General features: G+C 44.0%; 1 protein-coding gene across 3 annotated transcripts in view; it reads left to right on the top strand.

The window, feature by feature from the left end:
- Window positions 1-280: 280 nt before the first annotated feature.
- Window positions 281-17,237, top strand: part of GOLIM4 (golgi integral membrane protein 4) — a 30,226-nt gene continuing 13,269 nt past the window's right edge. For all 3 annotated transcript variants that reach the window (XM_042042025.1, XM_042042027.1, XM_042042028.1), the window contains exons 1-6: window positions 281-820; window positions 12,845-12,919; window positions 14,111-14,160; window positions 14,898-14,951; window positions 15,455-15,605; window positions 16,816-16,898. In XM_042042025.1, the coding sequence (XP_041897959.1) occupies window positions 634-820; window positions 12,845-12,919; window positions 14,111-14,160; window positions 14,898-14,951; window positions 15,455-15,605; window positions 16,816-16,898 (600 nt within the window). In that variant the 5' untranslated portion in view covers window positions 281-633. The remainder of the gene's footprint in view (window positions 821-12,844; window positions 12,920-14,110; window positions 14,161-14,897; window positions 14,952-15,454; window positions 15,606-16,815; window positions 16,899-17,237) is intronic.

Raw genomic sequence — 17,237 nt, forward strand, 5'->3', positions numbered from 1 at the left:
CCCTGAGCCCCAGACGGTCGGGGCGGTGCCACACGGGCCCCGCTGTCACAGCCCCGCTGTCACAGCCCGTGTTCATCACCACACCAGCCCCGTTCCCGAGGCGCCCCCGCCCCGGGGCTGAGGGGATGAGGCTGGCGGCGGGAGGGGCGGGCGGGGAAGCGCGGCCCGCCCCGGACGGACGCGGCGGGCACCCAATGCGCTCCGGAGGGAGGGCAGAGCCCCGCGGCCCGACCCAATGAGGCCGCGCCCGGAGCGGGACTTCCTTCGGGGATCCCGCGGCGGGGGAGCCGCGGCCGAGCGGGGACACGTCAGTGCGGGGCCGGGACCTGCCTTTGTTCCCCGCAGCCCCGGCCCGCAGCCCCCCACCGGCCGCAGGGACCGGCGCACAGCCGCAGCGACACGGAGCAGCCCCAGCATGAGCCCCGCTGCTGCCCGCACCGGGGAGACCGCCCCGGGCGCCGCGGCCGTGCCCAGGGGCTGAAACGCTGGGCCGGCCCCGCCTCCGCCGCCCCTCCTTCCCTTCCTCTCCTCCTCCTCCTTCTCCTCCTCCTCCTCCCGGGGCCTCCGATGCCGCCGCCTCCCGCCCGCTGCTGAGCCGTGACGGGCGGGGGCCCTCGGGACCCCGCCGGGGACATGGGCAACGGGATGTGCTCCCGGAAACAGAAGCGGATTTTCCAGACGCTGCTGCTGCTGACCGTGGTGTTCGGGTTCCTGTACGGGGCGATGCTCTACTACGAGCTGCAGGGCCAGCTGAGGAAGGCTGAGGCCACGGCGCTCAAGTACCAGCAGCATCAGGAGTCCCTCTCGGCTCAGTTACAAGGTACTCCCTCGGCAGGAGCCTCTGCTGCCCTTCCCCAGGGCTTGCAGAACACCCTCCTCCTCTTCCTCCGGCTCTCTCAAAGTTTTGCTCCTTCCCCCCCTTCTTTTCCTGCAGCCTGTGGGGTTGTAGGGTCTCCCCGCGCTGGGATCCCAGCCCCGCCGAGGTCAGGGTGAGGTTTTGTCGTGGATTCCTAGAGAGCTCTCATTCCCACTCGCTCCCACACAGCCTGCAGTGACTCTTATTCCCAAAGGACTGCACATCACTTGGCAGCTCCTGGCATAAAAGGGAAAGGCAGGCGTGCTGCCTGCTGCCCATCAAACAGTACAGACCGTGTCCAGGCTGGAATTTTTGTGGGCTTCTCTGTTGTCTTTGCAGGGTTTTAAACTGAACATCCATCTGCAGTTCCTGGGCAGCATAAACCTTAAATAGCTCCAGGATGGAGGAGAGGAGTATTCTAATAAAGTGTTTTTAAAGGGTAATTTAAAAGTAAAGTTCAAGCAAGTTACACGGGTAAGGCTATTCTATTACTTTTGGAATAACTTTGAATTTCTTGGCTTAAAGGTGCCACATAAATACAGATCCTTGTGTATCTTGGTTTAAGGATGCAGATGTGGGTGTCCTGTAGTTGGAGATGAAAAGTTGTCTGTCTGACATGTGCATGCCCAGAAATCAGAAGCAAAGCAGCAGGGATGTACCTGAAACATCAATGGTCTGGGACGTGAAAGACCTCAGCACCTCTCTAATTGTCAAGTTCAAGGTTATCAGGTCAGCACAGATAAAGCCCAGAGCCAGCTTTCAAGTTTTCTTTCTCAAAATAGCATAGAAGAATCAGAGGGATCTGCTGTAGCAACACTAAACTTCAGGATGATCCTCAGCCATCCTTTTCCCTGTGGAAGCATCCATCAAAGCATGCCTGGCAGCACACAGTTTGTGTGCAGACAGCACAGACTTGGGCTTGTGCTGTAAGATTCTTACCGTGATTTGTTCCTTCAGTGTGTTTAGTCACCAGCTGACACCATCGTTACCTAGTATTTCAATTTCAGGCCATTTCCAGGTAATACCGTGGAGCTTTTTGCCAGAAACCTTCATTTTAGTCCCGAAAAAGGTGTAAATGTTTGGCTGGGAAGTGGGTGTGTGGCAGATGGCTAAAGGGCTACTCTTGCTAGGCTGTGCATTTGCCAACAGGGGACACAGGAACATCTTGTTCTCAAGTTAAAATTTGACAAGTTGGCTTTTTCTGTCACTCCGGCTCTGCCAAAGAGGAGCATGCAACAACCTTTATCCTTACACAGAGGAGAGATTCTCTGGATCAGATATGTGAGGTCTGGACTTCTGGTTTGAACTTTCCATGCTTGAAACATTATTTTGAGTAGCCATCATCTGTCCAAGCATGTTCATGGGAGCAGCAGGCAATTGTGGGAGCTGCATTTTGTGTAATTCTCTTGCTTGTGTCAGTGTGTCAATGGGAAATGTGAAATATGGACCAGGATCTGATAACATTAATAGATTTGATGATCCATGCAATAAACTCACATGGTTCTGGGATCCATGCCAGCGTATCAAGCCCATTAAGCAGGAGGATTTATCTATGCCAAGTACAGTAGCAGTAAACCCTGTTTAAAAAAAATAATCACTGGCAATTAAGTCACAGAATAGAAGGAAAAATGTAACAATAAAAAATGGTTGTTTAAATTTTGCTGTGTTCTGGAAGTAGATGTTAGACCTAAGAGAGGGTGAGAGCCCAGAGAAATACAAAATGCAGCAGCAGCCACTAGCTGCCTAATATCCCACTGAAGGAAAGGGAAGTTATGTTCCTGAGGACTCCAGAGGATTTGGGAAATAAACTTTTCTTCCCTGTCTCTCTGCAGTGGCCCTGGATTTTTGCAGTAGGAGTTTGTTAGTGAGGAGAGCACAGGGAATTCAGAGCCTGTGCCTATGCCCAGCTCAGCTGGAGAGACACAAGCACAGTGCTGACTGTGATATCCACCACCAAACCCATTCCTGAACCTTTCCTATTTAACTCTTTGTTATGGAACAACAGGAAGGAGTTCTCTTTAAGCAGAGACTTGGACACAACATAAAATGCTGACAGAAAATCCCATTTGCAGGTGCAGTATCTGACTGCACTTTGAACTTTTGATTTTAAATGACCTGGATTTTAAATAAACAATATTCCTGATGGCCAATGAAAACAAACCTCTAAGAATATCTGAGCTACATCTCTTGGCTGTCCAAAGATTATTCTTTGAGTTTACTGTTTTATGAGAACAATAAAATTAAGGTATTGCATTGGTAAAGTGATGCAACTTATCTTTTCCATGCACCATAACCAGTTTGTCTATAGATCCTGGACTAGAGATAACTTTGGGGCCTGAAATATGATGGAAGCACTCTGAAATCTTTTAAAAAGAAGCCAGTTGAAGGGCAAAGTTAAAGGAAAGGAGGGTGCTGTATCAACAGGGGCTGGTTTCTTGGTGTTCACAGCTCTCCTGGGTGATTAAATAAGACTTTAAAGCTGTGCAGAAAAGGGTACCTTGGACTTCTATTTCCCGAACAACCATTTAATCAGGAGGCTTTTTATTTTTAAATGTAAACTAAAAAAATAAAAGGCAGCTTCTAAAAGTGGTGTCTTTGAGGATCCTGAGGCTGTATTGTGGCTGTGCCCCTGGAAGTCTGACTGGATTGAATCTCTTGGATGACAGTGAAATATCACCTGTTGTCTGACTTTTTGTTGGGTTTTGCTGTGACTGCTGGAGCCTACAAAGGCAGTTGCTTTCCTGATTGCACAGAGAGGAGCTTGTGAGTGCCCCTGTCAGGGCTTGTGAGTGAAACTTGAGTCCATTTGTGAAATGCCTGAGGTTCATGGACACTCCTGAGTTTATGGACATGGTTGTAGTGTAGGACCTGACTGCCTTTGGTCTGCCCAAAATCTGAACCAAGATCCTCAGCTGTAGCTCAGAGTGCAGCTCCCATCACTTCCTACTGTCCCCCCTACTGTTTTTCACATTTTTATGGGTTTTTTTAAATCTATGTAGCTAATAACAACCTTCTTTTTGGTACTTGCCAGTTCTTCATGCCCGAATGAGCTGTTCTTTCTGTTTTTCCTTGAAAAGCCACCGTTCTTAGATTTTTATCTTTTTCATTGCCTTGTTTTGCTCAAACACAGCAACACATGAAGGAGGCTCAACCTCCTGGGAGTACGTAGGAAAATACCAGGGCAGAATGCACAGATCACTGGGAAATGGTGCAGGAAGAGTCTCAGAATCATTAACAAACACACCTGATATGAAGAGAGCTGCACGTGGTTCCGTTTCAGGGAGTTCTGCTCTCTCTGGTGTTCACAGCTCCAGCCACTCCACTGGGAAGTGTTTGGTGGCCCTTGGAATAAGCCCAGGGTACAAAGGGAAGGATGGCAGACCTGGGGAACACAGTAACTGGGTTAGAAAGGCTGGGATCTTAAACTCGCCCCCTTTAGAGGATCAGATTGCAGAAGATTTTGTAAAGAACATCGAACTTTGGCATTTTTCTCTATCAAAGTTCGGCTGGGCGTGGAGAAAGTAGGGCTGCTTTTGTAATCCACAAAGGGAATACCAGGGGCAGAATTTAGAGATGTCACAAAATTGTTTGACTGCTGAGAAAACCTAAAGTCATTGTTATCTATAAGGTCTTTCATAGAGAAGCTGATCTTCCCAGTAAGCTGATTATTTTTAAATCTCATTCTTTGAGCACTATATACATTTGAAATATAGAGATAATCTTATTTAGCATTTCTTAAAATGATAAAACCAAAACTTGGTGCTCTTTGCCTCCTTTAAAAATGTGTCAGACTAAGTCTTGAATCGTTGGCCATACAGGAGCAGGCTTCAGTTGCTAGAAGAGAACCACACTGAGAGCTGCAGGTGAGCCTGATTGTACCTGTGACTGCTGCAGGATTGAAAGTATCTACAGATGTCTTTTTAGCCCTTGCAGCTTCTGTCTTCTCATCCTCTGGGTGTTAAGTAACCCCTCGTGTACTATTTTAATCTGTTTAATCTGTTTTCATCCCTAATCCTAATAACAGCCTACAGTTAGTGCCTTTTACTATCTTCATTTTTCCTGCTCTTCCTCTGAGAGTCTTAACGTGTCTGATGGCTTTGTGCAATCTCTGCGCAGCCTGAGACTGTCCTGTGATCTTGGGAGCCAGCCCAGCAGGGACTATGGATTTAAAAGAGTTTTCCCTACTCTGGACAAGGTGTGGATTTCCTCAGAGGTTTCTGATCCAGTGCTAGAAAGCACCGGCTGTAAAGCAAATGTGGATTCCTCTGGACCTGTTGTGCTAATTCTCCTAAATCAAGACTCCCTGTGGGGTGACCTGCTAGGAGTTGGTCAGATCTGAGGTAGCTTTATGTGTGTAGAATTGCAGAGTGCACCACAGTACTGGATCACAGTTCTGTGCCACCTGAGGGGTTCATATCTACCCTGAAAACTGCACAGGTGCCAAAGCTGCTCCGACATCGTACAGATGTGGGTGTACTTCACTGTCACATCCCTCTTTTATAGTGCCTTAAACTTGTACCTTGAGTTGGCAGAGCTGGGAAGAACCAACACTAATTTGATGGCTTATTTTTCACATGCATCAGACAAGTAGAGCTGCATCTACTGCAGCTCCTGTGTGGTTGGTTGTTCTTCCTAAAACCAGAATCCTGAATTCCTGTCATTCCTATGACTTTCAGGCTGCACATAACACTGCAGCACTTATTTTGATGGTGTTTTGTTGCTGCCTGAGAGATCCATGGTAGCACTGTAAGAGGAAAGGTTGGTTCTGTGTGTACTTCCCCTGAAATGGCAAGGCCAGCATCCCAAATTCTCCTACCTGGCTTCCTGAAAGGGAAAGGTTTGGTTTGTAACCTCCTCTGAGCACCTGGCTGCTGTACCTCCCTTCACATTTTCAATGGATATTTAATGTTCTAAATACTTGAAACACATGAAATGCTTGAAATTGTGCAGAATTTTAGTATGGAAGAGGTATGTGGTGTAAGGTATATTCATATATGCTTTTGCATGTACATATATGTATGTATTTAACTAGATAGATATGTGTTTGTTTTGCAGCTCAACGTCAAGATTTGGGGTTATCTGGAATTATCCAGCTTTTACTCATAACCCAAGTACACAGAAAAGGTGCTGGAGCTCTGTTCAGATCAGTTAACTCAGGGAAGTTTGTTTCCAGGTCCATAGCAGAATTTCCATGTCCAGCAGCTGAATTCTGACTTGAAAGATAAATTGAGCACGTGCCCATATTTCTGTTTTTTCATTCCTGTAATCCATGCCCAAGTGCCCTTTCCTTGTGGATGTAACAGTTCCAGGATAAATTTCTACCAGTGCAGCAGCATTTCCTCTGCACCCCAGCTAGTCCCTGGCTGAGGAGTCACAGAGCAGTCTGAGGGAATATTGAGCAGAATGAGGCAATACGGTGGGTTTGTTCCCTGGGTTTTGGTGTTCCCCCTCCCTGGTTTAACACAAGACCTGGTGGCCAACATGATGCAAAACAGATCCCAATATTTGTTACTGATGTTGATTTAAGTCTCCTAAAGCTTGTCAGTGATGGAGTTGAGTGGACACTTCAGAGCTGGGGCAGGAGGAGGGAGGTACGATGGGTTGATGGTGGTGAGTTTGCATTCTGGCTTCTTGGACAGTCATCTCCTGTCACATACTCCTGCCTGCCTGAATTCCTAAGCCTTTAAAACGACGTTCCAAGCACATTGCCTCACTGGGCTGGCTTTTGCTTGTCAGCCTGCAAGTTTGGGTGGGGCAATTCATGAGTAAGGCTTCCACCCTGTGTGAGATTAGAGTGCCCATTATAGCATCTCTGATGTGCTGGTGAGAATATTGCCAGCAATTTGTGGCTAACGGAGTTCACTTTCCTCTTTTTGGAATGGGATCCTTGCAGGGAAAAAGTCATTTAATGTGCCCTGCTGAAAGTCAGGTGCTGTTTTGAGGTTTGATGGTAATGAAAGCTAAATAAATCAGATTACTGAAAAAAAAGAGCTATACAGAACAAGTAATTAAAGCTGAATCCTTTGCTGGGTGATTTTTCTTGTGATTCTTTTTCAGGATTCAGGGGCATGAATTTCTAGTCTTGTTGGAGCCTGAGGTGAGCACTTGAGGAATCCAACCTGTTTGGATGCTATCCTTGTTTAAGGAAGGGTCTTGTGAGCTGGATGCAGGTCTGATCTTTTTCTGGCCATGTAGCAGAACCCAAACTTTTTGAGATTTTCTGCTATGCATCATTAATTAAGAAATAAAAGAAACTGCAATTGCTCCACCTTGTCCTCTATGGTTTCCCCCTCCCCTAAGGTATCTGAAATTAGCCTGCTATCTTATTTTCCTGAGGTGACTCAGATCCCAGAGTTTGGCAGTCATTTCCAGGGCTTAATTACAGAGATGATGAGAGAGAAGTATGGTCTGCCTGAGCTCCCAGAGGGCAGAGCAAGGAGCCTGCTCCTATCCACACTGACACGCTCAACCAAGCCATTTTCAGTCAAAAAATCAATCACTAACTCAAACTCTTGATTTCTGGATGTAGTTTGTGCATCTATAGATTGGGGTTTTTTCTTCAAGGTCTATTTTTTACTAATTCCTGAATATAGATATTCATGTAGATCCTGACACCATGTCGATACAATCACTAGACCTGCATAAAATTGAAAAAAAGTCTAAAATAATTTTTGACAGAAAGAACAGGCCCTTGTTTCCTGGAGCTGAGGGTTGAGCAGACCCAGAGATTCAGAGATGACGTGAGAAGAAAACTGTTGTCTCTGCAGCTTTTATCAAAGCTTGTGTATTTTTCTGCTAATTTACGTCTCAAATCACGACACCATTTTTCTTTGAACTATTTGCATTTATCATCACTCCAAGAAAAAAAACCTTTGTCATCTACTGGTGTATAGAAAACAGCAATGCAGGGTGGGATGCTGATCCCACCCACAGTACCAAGGGTTGGAAGAAACCTTTTGTTGAGTGCACTGGAAATCTTTTCTGGAAAACATGCTCTCCTTCCTGATAAAAGTCAGGTCTGAAGCCTATCTGTAAGGGATTAAATATTTAATCGCATTTAATACCCATTCTCAACCTTATTTTTAGCAGCAGCTATTACAGTTTACTGTTTGAACATGATAAATCCTTCTTCTGTCCCAACTTATCTTAAATCTGTTGTTTCCTAGAGGTGTTATTGACTTCTAAGAAAGGCTCTATGGGAGGCAGGGTGGAGTAAAAGAATTCTATTAAATGTGGATGCTTGCTCCAGTTTAGAAATTAATTTTCCTGTCATCCTTACGATTGAATAGAGGCCACAATGATCTCTTAGAAATACAAGTGTGTGTTTCTGAGGTAGAGTGCATTAATGTGCCAAATTCTCCAGCATTTCCCATTTTTCAGAACTGCAGTGAAGGCAAAACTGGAACCACTTACTGGAGCTTTTTGGTTAGAACTTCTTACTGGAACACTGAGTCAGAGGAACACATGTATTTTAATTGATAGCTCATTTTTGGTGCAGGATCTCTGAAAGCAGATGTTATGCTTTCTCTTAAAAACAAAAAAAATTCCCTGAATGTGAAGATCCAGATATTAAATACAAACTTTTCAAATTATTAATACTCTGAGCAAATTAAATGATGTGGGAATTCAGTCAAAGCAGAGGTCATTTTTAAGCACAACTGCCCATGCATGGTGTGGTTTTCCAGGGGGAATTTGACATGACTGGCTGTAATTAGACAAAGCCATTATTTGATCATGTGAGTAAATTGCAAAGTGTAGGAGTTTGTTTGGAAGGTAATTCTCATAGTGCACACAGTGCCAGCTGTGGTTTGCAGAGAGCAGAATGAGAGCAGTCCATCCCTGCCTGCATGTTCCGTAATGAAGCCTCACACACAAATCAGTTTCACGTTACCTTGGTTTCTATTTCTGTCCTTTTTGTGGAAATTCACACCAGGAAACTCCAGGGACATAAATTATTGAATAGCTGCAATATTTTGTTCAATATATGGTAAATATTGTGGCTCGGAGCACCCTGGGATAGTGGAAGGTGTCCCTGCCCATGGCAGAAAAAGATGAGCTTTAAGGTGCCTTCCAACCCAAACCATTCTATGATTCTATGATGGTTTCTGTAATGTTGTTTCCTTGTGCTGTACCTAAAACACAGATTTCCTAGTCTTTATTGTGGGAATACTTCCATTTTTTCTAAGATATTTCCAGTGTCACTTGAATATCCATTCATTGCTAAAGCCTCAGTTGAGTCTGAAATAGATGAAGCTCACACTGTGATGCTGTGGCCAGCATGGCTTGTACTGTGGTGGGGAATCCTGCTGCTTGTCCAGCAGCTACCCACAGTTTGATAATCTGTTTCTGATAAGATTATCAGTAGTGAAATCGGCGGATCTCCTTGTTTGAAAGCAGATTCACTGATATAAATACTGGGCTGGAAGCTTGGGGAACAGCTCTTGCTGTATTATTAACATCTCCTCACAGCATGAAATGTGTCAGAGGAGGCATGAAATGTCACCTGAGATCAAAATTTTAATTATTTTCATTGGATTAGAGAATTTATCCTACATCCCCTATTGAAGGGATTCCACTTTGGCTCATGGAAATGCTTTACTCTCAGCAGAAAAGCTTTTTCCGTGGGTTCACAATTGAAATGGTTCTATTTGCAGGGCAAGAATGGGGAATGAACTGTTTTTATAGCAAGTCTGTGTTCTGCAGGCCTTGGCAGTGTCACTAGAGAAGTGCCAGTGTGGTTTACCCCACGCTGCTGGTTCAGCTCAACTCTGCCACAGTGTGAGGGAAAACAACACTGATAGTTGCCAAGGCTACTGAAATCTGCTGGTTTTAAGTGAAAGATGTTACTGTAAGCTTGGAGAATGACTTCAGAATTGTGTTACAAACAATCATGTTGAAATTAGTTAAATTTCTTGTATCATGTATTTTTGAACCCCAGTGTAATCTTAATTTTCCAGTATATAAGGTAATGGGAGCTGGGTCATTTTAGACTCTGGGATCATCTTTCTGATCAAATGATTAATGTAGCACGGTCACAAAATTGCTGATAATGTAAACTAGGCAGTGCTTTCTTTTAAATGTACAGTAATGGCTTATTTGCTTAATAATGGCTTTATTGCTTAGAGGTACAGAGCAAAGATAAGAGAAGGAACCTTGACTGTTAAACAATCTCAATTTCATCACCTCCCTGACTCCTGTGTTGCAATTAACGTTCAGCACTGGTCTGAGTGGTGTAATCTGGGAACATGCAGGGCATCCCACACCTCCCTTCTCCCTCAATTCCTTTTCTTTATGGGGAAAATCTTAAGGACTTGATTTTATTGGGATGAGTTCCAAGACTGTTCAGTGTTTCCTTGTTGAAGGTGAAAGGTCTTTATTGATCTGTGAGGTTACCAGTTCAGTTTCTGGGCTCTGTGAGTTTGTGGTTCTTTGTTCATTTGTGTAGGTTACATTCTATAGGTAATTTCAAGAATTAAACTGATACCTGCAGTAAATCCAGCTTTGGAATAGGGCCTGTTAGCTATTAGATTAGATGACAGTATTTGTCCCCATTTTTTTTACCATTCTGTTAAATATAATGGTGAAGTAAAGTTCAATTATTTGTGCAAAGATCCGTACAAAATTAAAAGCTTACCCTAGGAAGAATTATTTGTGCATCCCAGCTGTGGGATTTTGTCAGATTCCTTATGTAGGTTCCACCCCCTCCTGGGGTGGACTTTTCTCGAAAACCTGTTTTTCAGTGTATTTATTTCATTCAGATTCTTGCTTAGACATCTTATATCCAGGCTGGCAGCGAAGTAGGAGAAATCCCTGCTGTAGTAACAAGCCCTTTGTAGTCTGGGCTCTTCCTAAAGTTCCTAACTGGTGGAAATAATTCAAATTTATGGGAGATTAACTCCTGTATGTACTTATAAAATCTGACCTGCAAGCTACTCCCCAAAGGAGCAAGTGAGAAAACATGGAAGCTGTGCTTTGTTAATAATTATTCTTGATCAACACCTTCAGTACATTGCACTCGATGGACTTTTATCAGAGAGAAATGTGCTGAGCCTACCAGTAACTGAACTCAAAGGGCACAGGTGGAGGAGGAGGTTTTTCTTGTCCTTTTTAGCCACCTGAGGGGCTGTTTTAGGACTTCTCCAGCTTTGTCCCAGTATTTCAAGGGTTGGCACACAGCAGGTAGGGGAGAGGATGCACTGCCTGAGTTCAGACTCTGCAAGTGCAGGGTGAAACCCCGAGCTCAGCAGGGATTCTCTGAGCTCTGAGAGGTCCCTGAACCCCAAATCCTGCCTTCTCCTGGCCCTTTCCTGCTGCCCCTGTGATGGGTTTGCTGTGCAGGGTTTCCCCCCACACACACACTTGTTAAAGCACCGGGAGGAGCCGTGGAAGGTGCACTTGCAGGCGGAGCAGTGGAATAGAAAATGCTCCCTCCAAATCCATTTGTGGTTTCGCGTGTTTGCCAAAAAGCCTGTTCCACCCCGATTGCATGGGAGGGGAAGCCCATTATGGATTTTCATTGCTCTCCTGAGCTGCTGTGCTACAACCACTGTTCCTTTTGCACAATAATTCAGCGTTCACCACCTTCAGGGCCTGAATAAAACCATCACTGTAGTACTGCCTTTTTTATTTTTTCTTCCCCTTCTCCAAGCCTGGTGGTGACTTTGTGAATATTCATTGCCTGCTTGTTTTCCTACAGAGGGTGTTGATACTTTGGCTCATCTTGACTGATGCCCTTGACTTTTGAAGATAAATAGCAAAGTGGAGATAGGTGCCAGGGATTGATTAGCAATCCCGCTTCTGAGTCAAAACGTAAACACTGGTACATAAGGCTGCAGAATGCACCTTGGTGGAATAAAGAACATGTTTTAAGATGCAAGAGGAGTTTTCTGTGGCTGCCAAGATACAAATCTTTATTGGACGCTTCTTGTTGAAGGCTTATGCTCACCAATGGTTTATTCTCAGAAAAATGAGTTTCCTAGTTTTGATGGAAAAATCACTCATTGTTTTAATACAAATTAATAACTCATTAAAAGAATGCAAACTGTAATTTGGCAGTGAAAGGCATTTGTGTTAAACTGAGCTTAAGCACATGTAATTGTACTATTAAACACATATAATTGTATATTTCCATGAGTTTCAATCAATATCTTTGCTGCAAACTTGGCTGTTTCAGATAATGAGAGGTGAGGAAAGGGTAAATAGGGTCTGATGTGCCACCTCCCAAACTCCATGTCCAAAGCACAGGCTGAATGAAATCCTGCTTTACTGGCAGCCAAATGGGGAACTTTGTGCCAGAGGATGTTGGATGTCCTGAACACACCTGGATACAACAAACAAAGTCATAAATGTAACCCCCATTTTGGGATGGTGTCTGCAAAGGAATCATGGGCAGCTTGGACAGTCTTTGGGAGTCATTTTTTCTGGGAGACAGTGCAAAGGAATGCTGTATTCCCAGTTCTTGGAAGAATTCAGGGTGGCTCCCGGGTTCCCCATGCCTCAGCCCAGGCAGCCTGTCCAATGCCCTGCTGCACCTCTGCCCTTGGGCATCTCCCTTCCCTCTTTGTGATGCTTCGTGTGCTGCAGGGAATTCCTCTGGCAGCAGAGCTGTCCTGTCTTATTCCCTTGTCTCTGTGCAAACAAGGCAGGGGAGGAGAGAAACGTGGAAAATGTCCCTGCATTCCTGAGAAGGGAAGAGGGTTTGGTAGCTCCACCACAGCTGGCTGCCTCCATAAACAAATCCCTCGCCTGCTTATCCCATTCCATGTTTAGCAATGCAAATAACCCAGGATTTGGGATCGATAAAGCATGCAAAAAGGAAAAAAGTTCCTGTCACAGGGGATACAAACTGCCCTTTGTCCCATGACCTCATTCCACTTGGATTTTCCTGGTGTATTCCGTTCCAGCACTCACTGGGTGTGTTGGGGTGGGTGGTGTGGGGTTTGTGCCTGTTACTTTTTAAAGGGATTTGTACAAAATTTCTCTTCTCAGTTGTGTATGAGCACCGGTCAAGATTAGAAAAGTCATTACAAAAGGAAAGGCTGGAACATAAGAAAGCGAAGGAAGGTAAAAATGTGCTTTTCACTTTGACATTTAACTTGATTATAGTAGATAGTAATTTCAAATGGTTTTTCTTCAATTTTAAATGAGCTGGATAATATATTAGCAATGTATTAGGATCCACTTGGCAGAGTTGTGCTGGTCTTTTGCTAGTTCTTTTTAATTTAATCTTTTTTAATCAGATCTTTTAAAAAGCAATCATCTTTTAAATACTATATACAGATGACTGCAACATGAAGTAATATACCCAGAGACTATGTTTGTATCCATGTGCATAAAAAGCCCAACACTGGGGGGTATGGGCATGTGTAAATGCTGTCCTGGCATGCCAAAAATTCAAAACTTGTACCAAAACCGTGGGATCTTTTCCTGCATTCCATCAACGGGAAATTAAACTTGGAATCAGTACCTTTACGTGTTCTTTGGGGTGAGCACATGCTTACATGCCTTTTCCTGATTAACACTAAATTCTAGGTGTGTGTGAGGGGCAAACACAAATTGTACTTCTTAGACCTCTGCCCTCTGTGCAAGTTCAGCAGGATCCCATCCTCTGAGTTTCCTCAGTCTCTAAATTCACTGCAAATTTTAGAGTAGAGCCTCTATTCTTCCTAAAACTGAGGACTCAGCTGCTGAATTAAAAATATTACTGTAGCAAAGCTGACAAGGAGGAATAAACGATTCTCACCGTGCAGGTCTCAGTGGGTTTCTGGTGCCATCTAGTGTAGAATGGTCCTGCTGCTACCCGAGGGTGAGACACCTTTTCAAACCCTGAAAAGAGAGAGGATCGAGGAGCAAATGAGGAAATGTTTTATTATTTCCAAGAATACACGATTTATAAATATCCTTTTCCTTTTGAATGATGCTCTTGGGCTTCTGCTGGGAGAGTTAATGTAACAGATTTAATTACCCATCTGTAGTCTCGAGCCTGAACTCTGCATCTCTCACTGTAATATGAAACTTTAAAGTGAAGATATATTATGAAATTCCTAAAAGAAAATATTTTGTCAAAAATTGTGCATTTTGTCAAATTCTCTATAGGTTGTTTTTCTGTTTTTTTTAAGATCCTTTTGAAAATTGTTTCTGCATAAATATTCAGCTCTTAAAGAGAATTTATGTACCCAACAGCCGAGTTATTCAAGCACAGATTCTCATCCTCCTGGTGTTTTTTTCATCAGTACTTTTCCTTTTATGTTGCAGATTTTCTTGTTTATAAACTAGAAGCACAGGAAACACTAAATAAAGGAAGGGTAAGTCATCATGCCTAGCACAAGTTTTTAATAGCTGATGCTATTTGAGTTGCAAGGAAAAGGAAATGCTTTGCAATTATGACTGTTCAAAGGAAGAGATCTTGCAAAATACTAATTGAAAGAGCTCTCACTTATCCCAGTTCTACTCTGCATTCATAAGTGCTCTCCAATTCCTAATTATTTGAGCTATAGTGGGAGATACTAATATCTCTCCAGAAAATTAATTCAGAAAATAATCCCCTGTTTATATTACGGTAGTTCAAACGTAATGTTGTTATATTTAAGGGGAAAGGGGAATAAGAAGGTGTTAGAAATCTTTTTGTAGCTTAGCCCCCAGGGAAAAGAACAGTGACAGCTTTCTAACACATGGGCTTTGAACTGGAAAGTATAAAAACATCAAGAAACTTTGTTTTATGTACCAAGTGCCAGAAGGAAAACTCTATCTGGCAGAGGATCCAGAGACCTGTAGAGAACTCTTCATAAAGCAAGTAAATTAGGATTTTATGGCTATTTCATGTTGAAACTGGGGAGCAGTTTGGGAGCTGAGTAACAGGAGTTAAAATAGGTTGTTGCTGCAGTAGGTGCAGAGTGTAGGAGCTTGCTCTGCTCCAAAGCCAGGGGAGAGATGGATTTGTTTCCTGGGGAGCTGCATCCCTTGGCTGGTGACTCCCAAAAGCTGCATGTGCAGAGCTCAGGGGGATGCCAGGGGGTTTAACACGAGTGCTTTTGTTTTGCAGCAAGACTCAAACAGCAGATACAGCGCCCTGAGTGTGCAGCACCAGATGCTGAAGGTGGGTGACTGGGACAGCAGGGCCCCCTGAGGAACTGCTTGTGCTGGGGAGACACGGCCTGGCTGGGCTCTGGTATCACTGCAGAGTGGCAGGGTGTGGGCAGTGCCTTCCTCTTACTTTTGAAAGGTGGTTTCTTGCAGTTTTTCCTTGTCAGGCTTTCCAGTGGGTAATTTAATCTTACCAGATGCAATTACTTGTAGGGAACACCGACTTACCAGCCCTCGCGTCGTTTGACACGTAGGGGTTTTCTTAGACACATTCAGCAGCTCCCAGGGGGACAGTGCAGCTCTGGGGTGAGGTGACACAGCCCTGGAACAGGAGCCTGCTCATCACAGAGATCATTCTGTGTTTGAAAGGAGCTGCAATGTGCATGCTTTGAATAATAACCTTCCTGTTATGAATGCTTCCTATTCATCTGCACTTATTAAACAAATTGCCAAAGACAATATTAGCCAGATGTGCAGATACAGAGCTGTTCCAGTGTCCCAACTTGGTATTTGCAGAGTCAACACGAAGAACTAAAGAAACAGCACGCTGACCTTGAGGAAGATCACCGAAAACAAGGAGAAGAGTTCAGCAGGACATTCAGTGATCACAAGGAGCGATACCTGCAGCTGCAGCAGGAAAAGGAGCAGGAGATCTCCAAGCTGAAGGGTAAATGTAACCTGTGTCTGGCTGCCCACATTAAATTGGGTGTTTGCCATTGTGTTCTGTGTGGTGTGAGAGAGGCATTTTCTCTGTTCTCACTCACAGGTCATTTGTGCATCTTCTGCCTCCTGGCAAGTTACATTTTATTGATGATTTTCTGTGGCCTCTCTCTGAAATCTGTTCAATGTGCTCTGTGTTTCTGTCTGGGTTACAGAAATAGCAAAAAACCCAGCACTTAAAAGCCCGTCAAGCATCAGAGGTTGTTGAGCCAGTTTTTAATTTTTAATTCTAAGACTTGTATAAACCTGAAAAAAAAGGTTTGCCTCTTCTTTTTTGTAACTGAAAGGCAATCTAAGAATATTTGCCACTGCTAGCAGAGATGTAATTGTGCCTCTTTATGAAGTGACTTTATTTACATTTTATACCTCCTTTTTCCTTGCATGTACCAGCTCCTCTGGAGCTCGTTGCACCTGCACACTTGGATGCTGAATTCAGTTTTTACTCATGGCATCCAGTTTCCTGTTCGAGATTCTGGGCAGTTTTCAGGCCTCTTCCATCCTCATTACACAATTCCATTGAACAAAAGGATGGGGCTGTGTGCATCAGAGCCTTCTTTGCCTCGTGTCCCTAACACAGGGGTTGGTTCTGGAGCTGTTTGCAGCTTTGTCTGCAGAGGGTTCTGCAGGCAGGGGTTGTTTGTTGGCTCCACGTCAACATCATGTAAAAAGTGGGAATAGAAGCCTCTCTCCCTGACCCAGAAGCTTTTGGAGCGTGCTGGCCATCTGGGCATCCCTTCCAAAGGAGTAGCTGGGTCCTATGACAGAAAATTCTCACTTGCCAGATGTGATGCGGGGAAAGAGAGGAGGGTGCCTTCGTCTCTGCCTTCTCAGGATTCAGATTTCCATAGGGAATTCTGCCATCTGCAGCGCCCAGCGGGAGCAGTGATGCAGAATTCCAGGTGCAGACTGGGTGCACCAATAGAAAATTTCACCAAATGTTAAAATTTTCTGCTTGAAAATGGAAGGAAAGCTTTTTAATAGGGCTGGGGAGAGAGGTAAGAAAAACAAGCCATACAATTATTCTGCTTAATTCTTACTGCAGCAGTCGTGTGGGATTTTATGTAGATTGTGTTATAGACTTAATTTTGGTGCTTAGCCTGGTGTTATAAATCCAGCCAGCTTTAAACTTTGTATTTCTTTTCATTTCTTTTCAACAGAATCCCTGTATAACTTACAGGAGGAGAACAGGCAGCTGAGGAAAGCTCACCAAGACATTCACACCCAGCTACAGGATGTCAAGGTAGGCTTTGCACTGGGGAGAACTTTCAAGATCATTAGGAAATATTTTTTCCCAAGTTTTCCCAAGCCCGAAGCAGGCTGTGCTGAAGACTTGTAGTTTCTGTTATGTGAGCAAAAGGAGAGGAATAGGCTGAATTGGATTTGTCTTTGGCCACCTGCATTTTAAGTACATGCCCATTAAAAAAAAAAAAAAAATTGGTACAGATTACAATTGGGAATTTGATTTTAGAAGTTCAGAATTGAGTTTTGGCAAAACTCAATGCCTAATTTTTTCAGCTCTGCTTTTTTTTTTAATGTTCATCAACATCTACCCCTACTTCTAATTTTATTTTAGTTACAC

This window comes from Corvus kubaryi, unplaced genomic scaffold (assembly GCF_017639235.1).
Source record: "Corvus kubaryi isolate FWS band 111438036 unplaced genomic scaffold, C.kubaryi_AGA036_p1.0 37397, whole genome shotgun sequence".
NCBI lineage: Eukaryota > Metazoa > Chordata > Aves > Passeriformes > Corvidae > Corvus > Corvus kubaryi.